Raw genomic sequence first — 22,486 nt, forward strand, 5'->3', positions numbered from 1 at the left:
CAATATTTTAGAAAAGAGAAAATATATGTATATATACATGTATATGCACATGTGCATACACATTGGTGCATATATACATACATATGTACATATATACACAGATATATGAATATCTATATAGAGAGAAAGATTGAGAGAATGATAAGGCAAATAGGGTAAAGTTAACAACTGGTGAATCTGGATAAAGGATATATGAGAGTTCTTTCCATTGTACTACTCTTGGAATTTTTCTATCATTTTTTTTAACAGTATCTTTTTTTTTTTAAAGATTTTTATTTATTTATTCATGAGAGTCACAGAGAGAGAGAGAGAGAGAGAGAGAGAGAGAGAGAGGCAGAGACACAGGCAGAGGGAGAAGCAAGCTCCATGCAGGGAGCCTGACATGGGACTCGATCCCGGATCTCCAGGATCAGGCCCTGGACCAAAGGCAGTGCTAAACCACTGAGCCACCTGGGCTGCCCTATCATCTTTTTTTTTTTTTTTAAGATTTTATTTATTTATTCCTGAGAGACACACAGAGAGAGGCAGAGACATAGGCAGAGGAAGAAGCAGGCTCCATGCAGGGAGCCCGATGTGGGACTCCATCCCTGGACTCCAGGAAAATGCCCTGAGCCAAAGGCAGATGCTCAACTGCTGAGCTATCCAGGCATCCCTGGAATTTTTCTGTAATCTTGATGTTATTTCCTAATAAAATGTTAAAAAACAAAATCCATAGTAGATTAGAGTAGAATTTCATCTGGATTTTTAAAAAATCATTATTCTAACAAGGCAAAAGATAAATAATATAGTCATCTCAATAGATGCATAAAAAGTATTTGACAAGATTCCATTCATGAAAAAACTCTCAACAAAATAAGTATGTTCCTTCTAAACCCAAACATAATAAAGGCCATAAATGAAAAACACACAGATAATCCTCAAATGATGAAAAACAGAGCTTTTCCCCTAAGATCAAAAACAACACAAGAATAGTCCACTCTTTGCTACTTTTATTCATCATAGTACTAGTCACAGTAGTCAGACAAGAAATAAGAGGCATCCATATTGGTAAAGAAGTTCAACTGTCACTATTTGTAGATGACATGATATTATACATAGACAAACCTAAATATTCTGCCAAAAAAACCCTACTAAAATAAATGAATTCACTAAAGTTGCAAGATTCAAAATTGATACCCAGGAATTGGTAGTGTTTCTATACACTAACAACAACATCACAGAAAGAGAAATTAAGAATACAGAACTTAAAATTTCACCAAAAAGAATAAAATACCTAGGAATTAACTTAACCAAAGAGGTCAAAGACCTGTACTCTGAAAACAAGAAAACACTGATGAAAGAATTTGAAGATAACATAAACAAATGGAAAGTTATTCCATCCTCATGGATCAGAATATTGTCAAAGTGTCCTGTTACCCAAAGCAATCTACAGATTCAATGCAATCCCTATCAAAATATCAGCAGCATTTTTCTTAAAATTAGAATAATCCTATAATTTATATAGAACCACAGTAGCCAAAGCAATGCTGATTTAAAAAAAAAAAAAAAAGCTAGGGGCACTTGGGTGGCTCAGTCAGTTAAGCATCTGTGTTCAGTTCAGGTCATGATCCCAGGGTCCTGGGGCCGAGCCCCACATCAGGCTCCCTGCTCAGCAGGGAGTTGGCTTCTCTCTCTCCCCTGCCCCTTTACCCACTCATATTCTCTCTCTCTCTCTCACTTTCTCTTAAATAAATAAAAAATAAAATCTTAAAAAAAAAAAAAAAGAACAAAGCTGGAGGTACCAGAATTTTAGATTTCAAGATATATTACAAAGCTGTAGTAGTCAAAACTGTATGGTACTGATGCAAAGACTGACACATAGATCAGTGGAAAAGGTTAGAGATCCCAGAAATAAACCCCCATTAATATGGTCAATCTATGACAAAGGAGGAAAGAATGTACAATGGGGAAAAGATAGTCTTTTTAATAAATGATCCTGGGAAAACTGAACAGCTACATTTAAAACAAGGAAAATAGACTGTTTCCTAATACCCTACACAAAAATGAACTCAAAATGAATTAAAGACCTAAACGTGAAACCTGAAACCATAAAAATCTATAGAGGCACAGGCAATAATTTCTCTGACATCAACCATAGTAACATTTTTTCTAGGTATGTCTCCTAAGACAAGGAAAACAAAAGTAAAAATAAATTATTGGGACTACATTGAAATGCAAGGTTTTGCACAATGAAGGAAACCATCAACAAAGCAAAAAGACAACCTACTGAATGGGAGAAGATATTTGCAAATGACATATCCAACAAGATATATAAAGTTAATATCCAAGATGCAAAACATCTGAATAGACATTTCTCCAGAGGAGACCTACAGATGGCCAACAAGGACATGGAAAGATGCTCAATATCAATAATTTTGAGGGAAGTCAAAACCAAAACTACAATGAGATATCACTACACACCTGTCAGAATGGCTAAAGTCAAATGCAAGAAACAAGAAGTGTTGGCAAGGATGTGGCTGAAAAGGAACCCTCCTGCACTGCTAGTGCTAATGCAAACTGGTATAGCCCCTGTGGAAAATAGTATGGAGGTTCCTCAAAAAGTTAAAAGTAGGAATAACATAGGATCTGATAATTCCATTATTGGGTAATTACTCGAGGAAAAGGAAAACACTAATTTGAAAAGATATATACACCTCTATGTTTATTGCAACATTATCTGCAATAGCCAAGACATGGAAGCAACCCAAGTGTCCATCGATAGATAAAGAGGTGGTATCTATCTATCTATCTATCTATCTATCTATCTATCTATCTATCCCACACACATACATACAGTGAAATATTACTTTAGCTATGAGAGAAAGATCTTGCCATTTGTGACAACATGGATGGACCTGGAGGGTGTTAAGTGAAATAACTCTTTCTCAGTTTGACTTATGATTCCACTAATGAACAGAATATTAAAAAAAAACAACAGCAGAATCAGAATATAAATACGGAAAACTGATGATTGCCAGAGAGAAGGGAAGGGGGGGGGGACACAGACTTCCAGTTATGGAATGAGTAAGTCTTGGGAATAAAAAGGAGAACGTAAGGAATACCATCAATGATATTGTAATAGCAATGTCATGAGACTGATGGTAGCTATACTTGTGGTGAGCGTAACATCATGTGTAAACTTGTCACCTAAGTTGTACACCTGAAACTTATATAACATTATGTGTCCACCACACACACACACACACACACACACAGATCAGTATTATGCAGTTAAAAATCTATATGCAACACTAAGCTGTGTTAATATAATTTTGATAGCACATAATCTTTAGTGTTGCCATATTGTTTTTCTTCATTTCTGTGCCTCAAAATTGTCTGAAATGGTAACATATTGTTAAATAAAGTTCCTTTCCTGGGTGAACAGCCAGTCTGCTTGGACAGAATTGGAGATTCATCTGCTTTATTCACATTTCAAGTTTTTACCAAAATGAACCATATGATGGTTGTCAGACCCAGTTTATGATTCTCCAGCTTTAAAATGATATTGTGAGTAGGGAAGTGATTGACGTTATAAGGAAAAGAAACCCAGATGAGATATTAAGTACCAGTTATTTTAACCTCAGGAATTACAAGTTGGGGGCTGAATCGACATTTTTATAGTATGCAGGAGGAAGAGAAATATTTCTCATTTCTTCTCAGGTCAAGAATGTGATGTAAATTTGCCCCAGAGGTCTTTGAGGTTTTTTGTTTGTCTTTTGGTGGTGGTGGTTTTGTATTTTTACATACAGACTTTTACTAGCCAAAAGTCACAGTTTCCTTAGAAATCTTTAAGAATATATTTTCCATAGCCGAATGCTGTCTTACTGGGTATCTGTACACTTTCTTACCTTCCCCTGCCAAGTTATTAGCTTACTTTCTGAAGATAGATTCCAAACTAGGTGCCTAGAATGTTTACCTTGTGTGCCTAAAATATGACAGTTTCAAAGATAACGTTTTTCTGGTCACTCAGAAATTATCTACATTGTCAGAGGCCTTGACCTCTAGGCAGATATAAACATGATTAACAAACTTATAAACTCTCAGCACCACATTTTTAAGTGATATTTTCATGCATTAAATTTATTTTCTTCATTTTAAGTTTTAGGCTTATTAGCTGGGGTATTTGTGTAAGTTGCATGAATGTGGATTGGAATGGTGTCCTCTTTCTTCTCTACTTCATACATCTCCACTTTGACTTCTTAAGACTCTACCTATCCCCCAAAAGAGGAAAGTGAAATTCTAGAACAGAAGAATTTATGATTAACAATTTAGAGAGGTGCTTGCTATCTCCACCTCTTACACATGCATGGTGCTCATCAGGCTTGAGAAAGATTGAAATTTATTTAACCAATTAAAAAGAATCCAAAATTGACCAAGAAACAACTTTTCACGGAACACTGATTAATATCATTAGTGTACTGAGGATTTTTGTGGAGACCTGGCAAGCTCTAGTTTAGAACACACAGTGGAAGGACTTTATAATGCATTTGTAAGTGATATAAGTTCTTCAAACATGGAAAAACTAGCCTTTTCAACATCAACCTTTGTGTCACCCTTGAAAAATATTTCTATGTTTTATTTTCCTATGAAGTCTTTTTCTTCCTTCATCCTTATGGCAGCTGTAGTTGTAGGTGTTTTTGACTAGTTCCTGGATATTCTCATTGCCCTTTGTAAGCTATCTCGTTGACATATAACAAGGAAGTATGGGTTCCAGAGGTATAAATAGACATAAAAAGACAACTCATGTGCCCTTACTCAGGAGAAAACTGTGCATGGCTGTATGCAATAATTGGAAGGTTTCCTGGAAATCCTCACTGCCTAAATTCCCATTCCCCACCTGCCAGCCATGTGCCTGACATGGATCTCATTTGCACCTCAAATATTCCATTTGTGGGGGTAAACTGGGTGGCACAGTCTGTTAAGTGCCTGACTCTTGGTTTCAGCTCAAGTCATGATCTCAGAGTCATGGGATCGAGCCCTGAGTCATGCTCTGCACTCAGCCCAGAGTCTACTAAAAGTTTCTCTTTCCCTCTCCCTCTGTCCCCCTCCCGATTCCCCATGTGCTCATATGTGCACTCTCTCTAAAATCTTGAAAAAATTCCTTTTGGAATCCATTAAAAATTAAAAGATACTAAATGTTAGAAAGTGGCAGAGGGTCAGTAATGTATTCTCCAGACTGAGAAGGTACTATAAAACCAAAAATGAAGCAAGCTTCTTCAAACCAGTCACAGTTTTATTCCTAGGGTAACTTACTGAGAGGCTGATGGACAGATGATCCAGGCTGAAACATGCTTTTATTCTCCACCCCTATTCTCAGCCTCTGTCTGGACTTTTCCCCTGCTCTTATGGAGTGAGGGACATGGTGGGGAGGTCGTGGGTAATTATCATAAGTGGTACCATCTGTGCACTAGAGGGGGCGAACAAGGTGAAGTCCTCAAAATGGAGTCAGTGTTGTCAGCACTCCTCTCTCCACCCTTGACATCTTTATGGCCTAATCTTTGCACACCATTCTTTCACAGTGACCTTAGTACCAGACAGCAGGAGGTGACTTGTATCCTGGTGCCAGCAACAATATAGGAGCTTAACCAGTACTACTCCTTGATTTTTCAGGATTTCTCATTCTTGAGGGGGTAGGGGTGATGACCAGTCTAACTACTTCCTGCTGAAAAGGGGTGCAGATCAAGATTTGAGGAATGAAACTGCCTTGCATCCAACTGCAGAGATTCTATTAGTACTAAGTTGAGCCCCCATCGTTTATGGAGCCATTATTTTGGAAGTCTTGCATATAGTCTTAGCATCTTTTTCTATTTTATAACAAGGGCAATTAGGTAAGTTCATTTGAAGAGCGGTTCTCATTTCAGGAGGTGGTCCTGCTGGTGGGCTTTCAAAGTCAGGCCTATAGTGTGCAATCTGTCAGGTAGAAAATAAGCCATATATGCAAGGAAACCAAAAGAATGCAGGGTCCAGCCTAGTTTTAGAGGCAAACAATCAGCATTCAAAGATAATCAGAACTAGAATCTAACACCCATAAAGACAAATTACTGAAAGAATTTTTTTTCTCTCTAAAATCATACTCATTTTTTTAAAGATTTTATTTATTTGAGAGAGAGGGAGAGAGCAGGAGAACACAAGCACTGGAGAGGGAGAAGCAGGCTGCCCATCCAGCAGGGTCCCTGATGCAGGGCTGGACCCCAGGATTATGACTTGAGCCAACAGCAGCCACTTAACCTATTGAGCCACCCAGGTGCCCCTAAAATCACCTTCATTTCTATCAAAGGTAGCCAAATTCAGATTAACTTGTTTGTGGGGCACCTGGGTGGCTCAGATGGTTGGTTAAGCATCTAACTCTTGATTTTGATTCAGGTCATGCTCTCAGGCTCTACGCTCAGTGTGGAGTCTGTTTGAGATTCTCTCTCTATTTCCCCTTTGCTTCTCCCTGCCCCCCTCCCCTTCAGCGCCCCTTGCCGCCAAAAACAAGATTAGCTATTTGTAAAACAAGTCCAATTTTAACAAGCTTGCCTTAATTATTATTTTTAAGCCCAATTATTTACATAAATGCAGTAAGAATAGCAGCTGGTCATTAGGTTCTTTAAGTCTGCTTTACTGGGACTTCTCATAAGGAATTTCAGATTGAGCCTTTAACAGCCTTTGGAGACTGCAAGCCAAGCCAAATACCTCCCATCAGACTCACCTGCAATCCGTTTAGTTTGGGTTACTTCCTCTCTTCTTCGAGTTCCCCCAAATACCTGTGGTTCCTGAGACTGACAGGAAGTGATCTTCCTTAATCTCCTGGTAAGGCTCTGAGGAAGCCTGTAAGCAAGGGACCAGGCTGATTTTTTTCCAGGGGGCTTCCTTGGCTCCCTAAAACCAATCTTAGTTCCTTAAAGCTGTCTGGCCATATCAGAATCTATGCAGGTCTCTCTTAAATAGGACCTTCCAGTCACAGCCTTGATAATATAACCACCGTTTCAGTGATGTCCTGTTACAAGAACCATATTCTTATTGAACTTATATAAATAACTATAATTGATTTCCCATTTTGTTGTTGCCACAGCTTCAGCCAAACCCTTCTGGATGTGAAATTACATTCAACTTACATTTGGCATTAATATTTCTAAGGCCTTTTACTACCATTTTTGCCTTTATTTCTCCCAAAAAATTTAAGGTGTTTCTGTAGACAAGTGTGCATTCAGCCAGTGACTGTTAGAGCTAGTACAGTCTGTTGGTTAGTGCAAGATCAATAAATGATTAATTCCATATGGGGCCCTCTGGTTGGCCCCTCCTGCATGCATGAGAGGGCAACACTGGCCTAACTCCTGTCTCTAGGGGTAGGTGGTATCCACCCCTGAAATTCTGCCATTAGCAGAGGGGCCCTTGACAACACACCTGGCTTTTTAGAGCCTTCAAGGAAGTAAACTGCTTTCCCTTAGGCAATGCCTTCTAGAGGCTTAGCAAGACCCAACTGAGTTGTCTATATTTTCTCTTGGGGTCCCAGACAATATTAGATCTTGCTACCATTGTTTACAAGATCTTGATAGGCTTCTTTTCCACCACTTCATCATTGAGGGGATCCTTTATTTTTCCCTATTTTTCAATCTATTTCCGTTTCAGTTTTGTGTAAGTTGGCTACTATAGTGGCTATCATAGCAGTGGGCTGTTTAGCCACAGGGACAAGAACAGACACTAAAGTCTGATACCCTGCCCTTGGGGCTGACTGTGAGATATGAACATTGATGTAAGAGAAAAATAATTCTTCATTTGGGCCACCAAAATACTGGGTGTAAATGGTATGTTCCATCCTCGGTTCTTCCAAGGGGTCCAGTGCAATGGAGGGGAGGGAGTGTCCTCCTTGTTAAGCCAGGTTTTAAGTGCCTGCAGGTCTCACCCATGCCTGCAGTATACAGTCTTGGTCACAAGGCAGGTTGAGCAGTGGCCTAGGCCATTTTTGACATCTTAGGAGTCCATTTACAATAATACCACCTCCTCCAACATCCCACAGTCATAACACTCAAGCTGCCACCGCTTCTCGGCCCATTTGCTTCTCCACAATCTCAGGCATTTTTAGGGCATCTCCATTTTCACACACTGGCCTGAAGTGCTCAAAATACATGGCCAAGTCTCCCCACAGGGTCGTGGCTAGCCAGCCTGGGATTTCCCCTGCATGGACCATAGGCTTCCCCCAGCTTGGCCGTTTCACCCATGGCTTGTTTCATTGTCGGTATCCTGCCCACTACTCCAAGCATTAGTAGGTGCAGGAGGGTCAGTAAAGTATCTTCCAAGAATGAGAGGGCACTTTAATACCGAAAAAGGAAGCAAGCCACTCCATTCTGCTTACACAGTTTTATTTAGGGTAACTTACTGATTGATGGTCAGTTGATAGGTCAGGACAGTAATATGTAGCCATTCTGTGCCACTCTCCAGCCCTGCATCCCTTAGGGCATGGCGGTGCTATCTCAGGGTGGGTATTTAAAGTGGCGCCACTTGTGCACTACAGGTGAGGGTGAGATGGAGAGCCAAAGATGGAGTCAGTGTTGTTAGCACTCCTACACCAAGTACACCTGAAAAGATGTGGCACTTAGTTCACACTCACTGGGAAACAGGACTGGTACACTGGCCACCTTTACTTCATTAATCTGCCACCCTGTTCACCCAACCTAGGCAGCTGTGTTCTGGCAGGAGCTTTTTAAAACTGAGCCTGGGGGCACCTGGGTGGCTGAGCAGCTGAGCATCTGCCTTCAGCCCAGGATGTGATCCTGGAGTCCCGGAATTGAGTCCCACATTGAGCTCCCTGCATGGAGCCTGCTTCTCCCTCTGCCTGTGTCTCTGCCTCTCTCTCTCTCTGTCTCTCATGAATGAATGAATGAATGAATGAATGAATGAATGAATGAATAAATAAATAAATAAAATCTTAAAAAATAAAACTGAGGAGTAAGCCCCACGTTTTTTAGTTTTCCTCCTGTTTCTGGGAATATACAGCTTCCATCAATTTTTCTTTCCTTTTTTTTTTTAAATGCATTTCTTCTGTAAATCACTTAAATTTCATTTCTAAGTGATTTCAGTAAAGTATTATACTATCAGTATATCTATATACAGACAATTATACATATGGTATAACCAGTGGGATGTAAGAATCACAGACTATTTACCATGAAAAGAGATTTTGAATTAAGTCCTTATTGCTTATGTTCCCTTTGGAATTTAGCATCTCCAGACTCCAGCACTTGCTTAGCTGTTACGACTCCAGTGAACCGGTGTTTCTGGGAGAGCGGTACGGCTATGGCCTGGGCACTGGCGGCTACAGCTACATCACGGGAGGAGGAGGGTAACTATGACCATAGTTTCTGCAGATACTCTCAACATTAACTTCTGTTTCCATGATGTAGGGCTGGGTCTGTGGTGGTGGGATCTGTCCTGATACCTAAGTGCTCTGTAAATGGCAGTTGTTTGTTTAACAGGAAAGTGAACAAACATTAAATTTACTAAATACAAAAAAAAAAAAAAATCCATGGTAAAGACTATTTCACACCATGAAGAAATATAAATGGGTGTCAAGGTACTTGGTAGAAATGTCCCTATAGGAATGATTGCTTCTAGGTAGCCAATTAGTTTTGATTGTTTAAATGAAAAAGAAGTTTGGATATAGATTTTATTGCCAGAAAATAAGCCATTAGACTTTCAAATCATCTAGTGCTAATAAATCACATTTAGGAAGAGTAGTATAGAAGTTTAGACTTAAGCAATTAAGTGATATTTGTATAGGATTTATAGGTTTTGAATAATAGTGAAAAGTCAATGTTTTTAAATGAAGCATCTGCCTAATCTCTTGTGGGAAAAGATTTTAATTTGATTTATATGGGTAAATCAATTGAGCAATTAGTCTGTTATTTCTGTAGTCTTTGCTATAGGGGTATGTACAGAGAACCCTAACTTGGTATCAATTATAGTGATTTAAAGTCCGTCAACAGGTATTTGTTGCATGCCCACTCTGTGCCAAAGCAACATTCTTGGCACTGGTGTATAAACCTCTGAAGGGTTGGGACTTGGTATTCTTACTTGGTAATCCCCTAGAGCATAATGGTTCCTGCTGCAGGACCTCAAGAATCACGTTCCAGATGTTCTGGTTTGGTCTAGCTAATTCAGGGGTTAATATAGCTTGGATGTGGCTCTTTCCTAGTGATAACTAAGCCTGGGCAGGAGTACTCATCTTTTTGAGCAATGCCATGCCTCTACCTGAGCTCGTTAGCAACAGGGATGGGTGTCCATGTCTTTGATAAGACACCAAAGGGGAAGGCTATGGAGTACTGATCTCTTCATTTAAAAAAAAAAAGAAAAAAAAAGGCTCAAGCTATGTGCAGCCTTATGGTAATGCATTTTGTTTTCAGTGGGTAAGGCTCTGGTGTTGTTTTTGGATCAGGGCATGGTATCTGTTGAGTAAGAACTCCTTACCTTTGAAAGGGATATTATTTGAATATGGGTTTATATATTTTGTAGCACATGGGTGTTTGTATACTTTTAACACAGAAGTGACTTGTGTCAAGAAAACTATTTTGCTGTCTTCCTTGCCTGTTGGATTTCAGTGTTATTTCTGAGACTGGCCTGTGATGCCTGGAGTGGCACTTGACCTCGCCTAGCCAGTATTGTCTCATCACTCCAGTTGGTTGCTCATTCACTCCACAAGCCTAGTGAGTGCAGGAATAGGGGATGCAAACAAAAGCCATGGGAGCTCCTTCCTTCCCTCTGATCAGGCTAGGCCAGATCAGCAAATACCCTGCATAAGAGTCACTGATCCCTTTCCTAGGCCTGTGGTGGCTAAAGATAGCATCTTTAGCCTTTTATACGTTCAACTTCTTTCTACCTTGCCTACCATGGACTTTCTACTGCCTCCAGTTTTCCCATCTTAAAACTCCTTCCTGCCACCACACCCTCCCTCTTCTCCCCCTCGGATCATCTAAAGAACTCATCTTTTCTGCTTCCCCAGCCCACACTTCCATCTGGCCCCCACACTTGGCCTTCCACCTAAACTATCCTGCTGGGGTCTCTGGCGGTGTCCATGGAGCCAAATCCAGTGGCTCAATTCCAGTTTTTCTCAGCAGCCTTTGACAAAGGTGACTGCTTACTCCTTGAAATGCTCCTTTCTCTTGCTTTCCAGAACAGTGTCCTATCCTTGTGTATACCTGCCGTTCCCATTATTCCTTCTCAGTTCCCTTTTCCTATCCCTTAAATGACTGTGTTTTCCAGGCATCTTCTCCAGTGTCTCTTCTTTTCTTGATCTGTATTCTCCTTGGTGATCTTATCTACCCCTATGACTGTGCTGAAAGCCCCCAAACTTCTCTCCACCTACCAGAGGCCGTGTCCACTGGGGTGAGTCACAGAACATGAGACCCAGCACTGCCATCCTGACCTCATCTTTTGACTCTGACCCCTGATTTAGTGTTTTTCTGGTAGTCTCACCTCAGGGAAGACATGCAGTCACAAGTTCCTGCCCCAGAGACCTGTGAGTCTGCTTTATGTTTCTCCTCCTTATCCCCCAGGACCTTGCAGTCAATCTAGTCACTTTTGTCTCCTAAATACCACTTCTGTCCCCACTTCTCCAGGTCTAGTCTGGGTCACACCACCTCTCCCACATGTGCTCCTGCCACAGTTCCTCATCTCCTCCACTGCTTGCTGTCGACCGCACTGCAGCCACAGAAACCCTTCTACAACTACATCTGATCCTGTGGCCCTCTGGCTCAGAGGCCTTCACTCGCTTCCATTGCTTTTATTCTTCCCCAAGAATGTGAACTCTTTCCTATCTTTGGCATCTAAGATGGTCTTTCAGATTCCAACAGGAGTCATGCTGGTCTGGGAACAGGCCTCACTTTAATCACTGTCAGTTTGCCGGGTCCACAGCCTGCTTAGATGCTGCTGAGGCCACTGCCATAGGGCCGATATCTCTAGCTGGTCTCCTTCCTCCTGCCCTTTGACCCACCTTGTCCTGAAAGTTGCCACTGCTTGCTGCCCACTGAGAAGGATTCCTCTCTCTAGGAATTAGTTCTTCCAGATTTCATACCATCCATCTCTTCAATAATTCCATAGGTTAATGTGATTTTAATTTTATTTGGATTTTTTTTTTTTGGTATTACCATGGGAAATGAAAGTCTTTTGCATTCTTTTATAACCTCCTGTTACCTTTAGGATAAAGTCCAAATTCCTCATCTGGACTTACCAGGCCTCTCATGACCTTGGCAGATGCTGTTTTACTTTTCTAGCCTCGTTTGTGTGCACTGTCATCTTAAAGAGTTCCTGAACTTACTTCAGCTCCTCAGAGGCATTTCTTCTTTTCTTTTCCTCCAAGACTGGCATCTGCTGGTCTCTACATAGCACTGTGTCCCCTCCCCAACCTTCTGTCCTTGTCACCCGGCTCATCCTTCTCTTTTTTTGGACATAATATAGATATCATTTGTTCCTGGAAGCCGTTGGCCTAGTCTGGCTTCTCAAATCTGGGTTTGATGCCTTTCAAATGTACTTTCATAGCATATTATGCAAACCATTATCATTTAATTGCCTATTTACCTTTCTGTTTTCCACCTAAATTATGAATTATTTGAAGGCAGCACCTGTGTCTCATTTCTCATTATATCCTCACTTCCTAGCATAGAGACTCATTTTTTACAAGATACAATCAATAAATGAATAAACAAATGCATGAACACAGACTTGATCTGTATATAACTAACGACCAGTATAATGTTTTGTTTTTAATAGCATTTTTACAAAGATGCAGAAACATTCATCATGAGATCATCTCATATCAACCTTTGAAAAAAGCTGCAGATATCATGTTAAATGATTTCTCAGTAGACTTATGATTTTTTTTTGTAAACAGCAAGCCAGGATCAATTAATGGCTTATAAAATCTATGAATGGATCATGACCATCATTTAAAAATGATAACATATAAAATGGAATAGAATAAAATAGAAATACCATAGTGTATCACATGTAGCAAGGATATGTATTGTGAAATTTTGTTTCAGTTTTATACACACAGCACATATAAATGGTTGTAGTATGAAATGTGTTTGTGTTCTCTCTCTGGTTCACAGTCAAGTTAAGTTTTTGTAAAGCCTTGCCTTGAACCATCTCTCTTAAGCCCCACTAAGCAGAGCTGAATTGGGAGTATAAACTCCATAGTGCTTTACATGTAGGTACTCTATATTGTTTGGAAAATGAGACCTTTGCATTATTTGAAGCCAGTTGTCTGGTGTTCACTTCTTTGCTTCTTCCTTGGATATTTGGGTGTCTGCAGATAGTTTATTCAATAACTGCTTTCCTTTTTGCAATACTTACCTCTGTCTGAGTAGGAAGCTGGCTCTGGATGTCATTATTATTCTCTCTGGCAGCCTCCTTGGAAGAGGCTGAAGGCAGTGTTCTCTAGAGAGAGCCCTGGCTTGCTCATCTTGTGGAAGACCAAGAGCAGTGGGCATGTTTGTTTTTCTTTCTTTCTTTCTTTCTTTCTTTCTTTCTTTCTTTCTTTCTTTCTTTCTTTTTTTCTTTTCATTTCTTTTCTTTCTTCTTTCTTCTTTCTTTCTTTCTTTCTTTCTTTCTTTCTTTCTTTCTTTCTTTCTCTTTCTTTCTTTTCTTTTTTTAGTGGGCGTGTTTCTGATGCAGTTTATCTTCTGTATGTGCTCTTGATCCGCATGCATGGCCTTAGGCAAGCTCCAGTCTCCGGTTTCAGTCTTTCTTATGCTTAAAATTAGTGTGTTGTATATTAAAAGAAATCACTTAGAGCCTCTCAACATCTTTTTAATATTTAAAAGTTGGCATATGAACAGACATACCATGATGTGTCTAGTAAAAAAACCATCTTCCATTTTGTGGGACAACTCTTCATTTTGAAATAACTCATCAGCATAGTTATAACCAGGTGTTATTAGAGGCTCTTGTGTATTCTGTGTGCATAACTGATGTAAGACTGTTCTGTGTATGGAAAAACAGAAAAAAATTACTAATAAAGATTTTATGCTTCCATTTTATCTTCCTATAAAGCTAACTTTTTAGAGAGTGGGCCAAAATAAAAGATTGGGCTCTCCTTTTCTTTCTCATTCTATTAGATGGTGACAAAAGAAAAAAAAAAGTAAACTCTTTTTATTTAAATTTAGTTCAAGATAAACAAGATTACAGCTCTGAAATACAAGTACAGCAGCCCTTGAACAGTTGGGTTTGAATTGGGTAGGTTGGCTTACATGCAGGTTTTTTTTTTTTCTGATAAATACAGTACTATAAATGTATTTTCTCTTCCTTATGATTTTCTTAATAACACTTTCTTTTCCATACTTCACTTTATTGGTAGGAATACAGTTTATAATACATGTAACATACAGTGTGTTAACTGAGTATGTTATCAGTAAGGCAAATAGTAGGCTATTGGTAGGTAACTTTTAGGGGAGTCAAAAGTTAGCATCAGATTTTTTTTTTTTTTAGCATCAGATTTTAAACTGCACATGAGGCTGGCCCTTCACACTGCATTGTTCAGGGTCAACTGCAATATACTTAGGAAATTCCCCTGTAGTACCAGATGGATGTGGCAAGGGCAGTGTCTGTCTCCTGTCCCCTTACATAGATCCTTTTCTATGAGGTAGATGAGCCAGATTTTGACTCAGCACAAAGGTGCTATCCAGTTGCTGGGAGGCACTGAGACTCTGAGAGAAAGAGGATTTCTGGTGAGTTTTCAAATGTGCAGGTTTCCTTTTGGGACAGTTCATAAGAACTGTTTCTTCTTTTGGTACAGACCCATTCTCTTATATCAGCTTAAATAAAGAGCTTCTTTTTCCTCTAGTCTGGTCTTGTTTCATCCTGTCCTCTGGCATCTTAGCCAGGGCAGAGCAACTGCCATGTGTGTGGTTGTCCTGCCAGCACTTGTCCACTAATGTTAAACTACACTGACCTGAGCCCAGCTGAGTGTGGAACCAACATTTTGCATCAGGGATTGTACTCAAGGTCTTTGTCCTGTTTTCCTTCACACTAGACTGATTCATATAGAACTCCTTCCCCCACACAGGAAGAAGATCTTTATAAAGGCAGCTTAATTCTCACTTATTTGATGCATCAAATTCTAGTGAGTGCTTGCTGTATGCAAGGCCCTGCATTTGGCTCTGGGAACATGTGGATAAACTGTAGACAGTTTTGCCTTCAAGGAAGTCATGGCTTATTGGGGATGAATTTGTGAACCATATTAGTCCTTTTAGCCCTCTCGGCTATTGGATTATTCATAATTTGAGAAAATCCATTACTTCCATAGGGCCAGAATGGTCCTATATTTTAGGACCAATATGCCTTTTAAAAAGAGGATTTATTGCAGGTACTTGGTACAAAAAGTGTTGGAAAGGGCCTAAGGAATAAAATGGTGCAGGTGGCTCTACCTAGAGCTTGGTAATTCTAGAAAGCTACTACTGCCCCAAAGGCTGGAAGAGCAAAGCAAAGGCTGTATCCTGGAGCCCATTCATGTGGGTTGCTGTGGCTGCTCATGCTGTTAGGACACCACACTGCATTTGAGGCAGTCACAGGACTGGCTCTCCACTGCTACTGTGTTTCTGCCATTAACACTCTGCTGCCCACCATCTTCTGCCTCTGCCAGAGACTGCCAGAGCCAGAAGTAGATGGCTTCGCCCAGTGTAGTCCTCTCATTGTCAGATTGAAACCAGGTCTTAGCTGGCAAGAGAGTCTGAAAAATACTGTTTTAAAATTTCTAGCCTCTTGCAAATCTGAAGAGGGTACAGAAAGGCAGGACCATGCATGAGTTCCACCAGAAAGTACCGAACATACCAGGTCAAGTATCATCATAGTACTGTTTGAGGTAGATCAGTCTCTCCTTCTCTCTGTCTCCTTTTTCTTTCTGAAAATCACCTAAGTAAGCTTCTATAGACTGGAATCACTTGGACAATGCACAGTGGTTTCAGTTAGATTTGATCTCAATGTTAGTCATCACCTGTATGAGTGAGGTTTACCTGGGCCCATCTGCGTGCTGGGATTGTTGGTGGATGTTGTTACTGATCTCACTAAGAGTGTGAAAACTAAAGAACTATTCTAATTTTCCATTGACATGTTAGGAAAAGAACATTGTATAGAACATTGTATAGTATTCATTTGTAAGAAATATGCAAAAAATAAAATTACCTATTAGATAGTAAACACATCTTCAAAGTAAATTTTCCTTTCACAGAAAGCACAGAACACTTCCCCAGAATAACTATTAACATCTTTACCAAGAATGTATCCTTTGAACTATATTTCTCTATGTAGATTAAAGGTCTTGAGATGCTGCTTACTGTAACCCTTTGCTCTGCTCTGGCTTCCCATTAGAATGGTCTTCAGCAGAGAAGCAATCAGGAGACTTCTTGCCAGTAAATGTCGCTGCTACAGCAATGATGCTCCCGACGATATGGTCCTAGGCATGTGCTTTAGCGGGTTGGGAATCCCTGTGACACACAGCCCTCTCTTCCATCAGGTGAGAACAATGTTTTTATTCCTACCTCAGAGGGAGAGGGGGATTTTCTTTTCACTTTAAGGTCCTATTTCATTTCCTTCACATATTCTCTGGAAACAATCTTAAAAACAATGTGGAAATGTTCAAGGGGGGCATCCTTAACAGACCTCTTGGTCCAGAGGATTGATGCTGTACCATGCACAGCAGGAAGATGGAAGGCAGAAATCTCTAGAAAACAAAATGGGGTTTGACTGGTGTCCTTGAATACAGGGCCAAGGGAAAGCTGTTCTTTTCCCCCTTTATTTTTGAGTTAAAAAATTGATGGCATTTAAAAATTATTAAATGCTATCTGGAAATATACAGGAATGACCTAATATTTCTTGCTATATATATGCCACCACATGTATGTAATTCTATACTGTCCGCAGTTTTTTTTTTTTTTTAAGATTTATTTATTTATTCAGAGAGAGAGATTGAGGCAGAGACACAGGCAGAGGGAGAAGCAAGCTCCATGCAGGGAGCCTAACGTGGGACTTGATCCTGGGTCTGCAGAATCACATCCTGGGCTGAAGGCGGCGCTAAACCGCTGCGCCACCGGGGCTGCCCCTGTCCGTAGTTTTTACGCTGTCCGTTGATTGCCTTTTTATTGGGCTTTCTCCCCATTGGTTGCTATTAAGCTGAGTGGCTAAGCTCTTTTAAGCTTTAATTTAGTATCTCAATGAGCATATAATCTGGGGGTGGTTGTAGTCTAAGACGATGTGTACCAGAGATGGTTGGTACTAATAACTTCACCATACTGCACTTTGGAGAAGGGAATCCTCTGAACTATTTTTTGTAGTTTTTAAGAATCATGTCAGTGAATGTTCTGATGTTGTAAGGATAAATAATGTCTTATTTAGTAACCAGTAGCAAATGCTATCATGGCAATATAGAAAATTGAACATGACATAAATAGCACTCTAGGAAATAAATTGAACAATGCAAAGAAAGTATGTGCATTATCAAAAAAGGCAGGATCCATTTCTGCATCTCAACCACAAGAGAAGATGGAAACAGACCTTTCATAATAAGACGTCTATGAGAAACCTTCATTGGTACCAGTCAGGAGTACTTGTCCATCTTTTAGAACCTTGAGAGATCTTACCCGTTTTAAGCCTATGTGTTGTGTTACAGGATGACTTAGAGAAGCAAGTTATTTTCTCTTGCTCTCTCTCTTGCTCTTATAGTGTTTCACTTCTAGAAAAGGAAGGGTAATTAAAACTTTTGGTGTATAAGGGGAATGATTGTTAATAAGGCAGTGTTAGATTTTTATAGTGGCCTTTTTCACTAAGGGAAGAATAAACTAGTAAAGAAAATGATAAAGAGAAAAGAAAAAAGGAAAATACTCTCTAAGCAAAAATCCTTTGAAGATAATTTAAAAATGAAAAAAGGTGTCATTTCCCAGACTTAAAAACTCTTGATTTCTCTATTTTGCATAATAAATTTTAAATCTTTCCAAAATCGTAAAATATGCTTAAAACTTATGCTCCCCAACAGATACCACTATATCTTCTAATTCTTAAGCCTCTTTTAGGGAATTTGCTATGATTTCAAAATTATTTCCCATGTATAATGCTGAACAGTGATCCAAACAGTGTATTTGTTCATATTGAGAAACACATTTGAGGCAAAAAGATAAAAATCTAAGAATCCTGAAGAGTTAGAGATAGAGTGGGCCTTGGGAAACAATCTCAGATACAAAAAGTTGCGTGGGACACTTTCCTTATCTTTTTAGTCAGGGAAAGTTACTGTGAAATCATAGGCTTAGAAGGGGATTTAAGGAATGTGTAGTATGTCCTTTTATTAAAAACAAAGGATCTGGGATCCCTGGGTGGCGCAGCGGTTTGGCGCCTTCCGTTGGCCCGGGGCGCGATCCTGGAGACCTGGGATCGAATCCCACGTCGGGCTCCCGGTGCATGGAGCCTGCTTCTCCTCCCTCTGCCTGTGTCTCTGCCTCTCTCTCTCTCTCTGTGACTATCATAAATAAAATAAAATTCTTTAAAAAAACAACAACAACAACAACAACAAAAACAAAACAAAGGATCTAGCGCATGTGATTTTCTGTTCTTCCAAAATTATGTGCCACCAATTCATTCATATGGCAGCATGCCATGGCTAGTGAATCCTCTGTGCAAAATTGTCAAAATACTTATTTCAGGAGAAGCATTTATTACTGAAAAACTGCTATAGTTTCAGTAAGTCCAACAGAGTAGGAGGCTTTCGGAAGCCTTTCTGCCTGAAGCCCTCCCAGCCTCCACCTCCCCATCCATCCCAGCTTGGAGAGAGGAACAACAATTTGGCCTGGCTGAGGAAAATGGCAGCTTTGCTGTCAGAGGGGGTGGGGGTGTCAATGTGGGTAGGGAGAGAGAAAAACCTATAGATATGTCAGCTAAAATAGTCAAACTTGGTAGGAAACAATTAAGAAAAACCTGTACCTTTATGGGCCTGAGGTTGCAGTCTCAGATATGGTAAAGGGTATCTACACCAGAAATTTAATACATAGTACCCTGGAAATAAGAGAGAAATAGAAAGGCTATAAAGCTCTCCACAATTCTCTGACCTGGTGGGAAACCATGTGCATGCACATGGACCACTGGATGAGTCTAGCAGAAAGTAAAAGTAAAATCCAAGCCATGTTTGAGAACCCACTGAAGCTTTGAATGCACTTTCCAGCCCAGGTAGAAGCCTGATGGGCTTGAACGTAACCTCTTCCTATATCATAAGTTGGCCACAAACTATTTAAGCACAGGGTGACCTCTAGTAAGCTAAGCTACAAGATAAAAGTAAGAACTAAAAGTTGAGTGGAGATATCAGTAGCCACACATTGCAGTGAGAATGATCCCACAGTGTAAATCCAGGCAAGTTACTTTTTATAAGGAATTAAAAAAAATTTTTTTTAATTTATTTACGATAGTCACACACACACACACACACACACACACACACAGAGAGAGAGAGAGAGAGAGAGAGAGAGAGAGAGAGAGAGGCAGAGACATAGGCAGAGGGAGAAGCAGGCTCCATGCACCGGGAGCCTGATGTGGGACTCGATCCCGGGTCTCCAGGATCGCGCCCTGAGCCAAAGGCAGGCGCCAAACTGCTGTGCCACCCAGGGATCCCTACTTTTTAAAATGTAGTAAAAATAGATTTGTTGTTAGAATACATTTTCAAAATAATCAACTTCCAACAAATTATCATGAGACAAAGCAGAGAGATATACTGAGGCAAAAATGTAGAAATAGAAATGGACTCTGAGTGGGACCAGATATTGGAGTTGATAGACAAAGGCTTCAAGAAGCTAATAAAATTAAAGTCTTAGATCAAAGGGCAATATGAGGAGAATGACTCAACAAATGGTAAATCTTAATAAAAAATAGGAACTATGATTAAAAGCTAATGAATGGTTATGGAATAACATGGGAATGGTTGTAAAACCAAATAATTGAGACATTATCTGGGCAGACATAATAGTAGATTTAAGATGGCAGAAGAAACAATGAATTTGAAGGCAGATCAATAGAAATTACCCAGTCCAGAGAATGGAGACAAAAATAACTAAAGAAAAATGAACAGAGCATTAAAATACTTTAAAGTATACCAACATACATTTGATGGGAGTTCTAAAAAGTGACTAGAGAGAGAATTGGATTGAAAATTTTTTTCAAAGAAATAAGGTTGAAGTTTCCCAAATGTGATGAAAAACATTAATGTATAGCTCTAGAAGGCTCAACAAAGCTCAAGTAGGATAATCATGAAAAGAATCATACACTGACATGTTATAGTCAAACTGTTGAAAGATGGTGAAAAGTGAAAGTCTTAAAAACAATAGAAAACCTAATGAAAAGGGAAAGAAAAAATATAGTTACTGGCTAATTTCTCATTAAAAATAATAGAAGCCCAAAGGCAGAAGTCCCAAAAGAAACCAATCAACTAATGATTCTATATCCAATGAAAGTGGAATAAAGATATCTGCAAGTAAACGAAAAGTGAGATAAATCTTTGCTAGTAAAACTTCCCTACACAAGAAAACTAAAGGAAATCCTTTGGGCTGAGAGGAAACAGCACATGGTAATTCGAATATATAGAATGAATGGAAGAATACTGGATAGGGTTAATATGGAGGAAAATATAAAAGACTGTGTTTCTGTATACATATACATATATATATGTACACATATATATATGTGCATATATATAATTAAAAGAAGAAAAGTGTGTGTATAAGCACACATAAACATACATATTTTCTCTCTTAATTTCTTTAACAGACATAACATTGTTTAAAGCAATAATTATAACCCTATTGTTGGGTTTATAACATATAAATGCAATATATATGATGATAATAGTGCAAAGGCAGAAGAAGGAAATGAAGCTATATTATAGCAGTTGATTTTATTGATTCAATTCAATTTTTTAAAGATTTTATTTATTTATTCTAGAGACATGGGGGGGTGGTGGGGAGAGAGAGAGAGGGAGACAGGCAGAGGGAGAAGCAGGCTTCCTGCAAGGAGGCCAACGTGGGACTTGAGCCCAGATCCCAGGATCACTCCCTGAGCCAAAGGCAGATGCTCAACTGCTGAGCCACCCAAGGCATCCCTGATTCAATTCAATATTAACCTAAGTTAAAATGCATATTGTATCCTTGGAGCAATCTCTGAGAAAATGATTTTCAATATATAGCTTAAAATATCAATACAGGGATTTAAAAGTACACTAAAAGATTTTGTTTAACAAAAAAGTCAATAAAGGAGAAACAGAGGGACAAAACAAATGAGACATATGGAAAATAAATGGCAAAATGACTGATAAAAATATAAATATATCAATTATTACATTAAATATCAATGGACTAAACTCCTTTAGTCAAAGGCAGATATTGTCAGATTGTATAAAAAGCAAGATTTGACTATATGTTGTCTATAAGAGTCAAGTACACTTTAGATTCATAGACACAATAGGTTGAATGTATAAGGATGGGAAACACAATATGTTACGCTATGTTAAACACAATAGACTTTAAGAAGAGGACTATTATTAGAGAGACATTTCATGATCAAATGTGAGTACATTAAGAAGATACAATAATTATAAATGTATATATATATACACCTAACAGACCTTCAAATACATGAAATACAAATGGACAGAATTGAAATGAGAAATGAACAAATACTAACTACTTACCTGACACAGAATGTTTTATCTGACAATAGCAGAATGCACATTCTTTCCAGGTGTTTATGGAATGTTCTAAAGGATAGGTCATATGCTAGATAGTAAAACAATCTCAATAAATTTTAAAGGATTAAAACATACAAAATATATCCTCCCAGCAATGCAATGAAATTAGAAATGAACAGAAAAAAATAGAATTTCCAAATATTTGGAAATTATACAACACATTAAAATAACCCTGGGTCAAAAAAGAAATCATAAGGAAAATTGGAAAATATCTTGAATAAAAATGAAAAAAAATAACAAAAGTATTCAGCATAGCTATATAGGGAAAATGGAAGGAAATTTATAGTTTTTAAACATACTAGAAATGGATAATGGTATTAAATCATTAAATATCTACAGTGAAAAATGAATATTGTCACTCAAATAGCTATATAGGGATTTGAGGGAAATTTATAGTTTTAAACATACTAGAAATGGATGTTCTTAGCAGGGCGGAGGTGGGAGGCAAGATGGCAGAGGAGTAGGGTCCCCAAGTCATCTGGCCCCATGCAACTTACCTAGATAACTTTCAAATCATCCTGAAAACCTATGAATTTGACCTGAAATTTAAAAAAAGAACAGCTGGAATGCTATAGAGAGAAGAGTTTGCACTTCTAACAAGGTAGGAAGATGGAAAAAAAAAAACAATCAAGTTGGGGAGGCCCCCATCCCCCATCCTGCGAGACGCTGGGCTAAGAGGGGCAGCGAGAACCTCCCGGACAG

At 39.1% G+C, this 22,486-nt stretch overlaps 1 protein-coding gene across 5 annotated transcripts in view; it reads left to right on the forward strand.

Annotated features, from left to right (window-relative positions):
- Window positions 1–22,486, forward strand: part of B3GLCT (beta 3-glucosyltransferase) — a 126,277-nt gene that overhangs the window by 89,899 nt on the left and 13,892 nt on the right. For all 5 annotated transcript variants that reach the window (XM_072719946.1, XM_072719949.1, XM_072719945.1 and 2 more), the window contains 2 exons: window positions 9,242–9,361; window positions 16,381–16,525. In XM_072719946.1, the coding sequence (XP_072576047.1) occupies window positions 9,242–9,361; window positions 16,381–16,525 (265 nt within the window). The remainder of the gene's footprint in view (window positions 1–9,241; window positions 9,362–16,380; window positions 16,526–22,486) is intronic.

This window comes from Vulpes vulpes, chromosome 9 (genome assembly GCF_048418805.1).
Source record: "Vulpes vulpes isolate BD-2025 chromosome 9, VulVul3, whole genome shotgun sequence".
NCBI lineage: Eukaryota > Metazoa > Chordata > Mammalia > Carnivora > Canidae > Vulpes > Vulpes vulpes.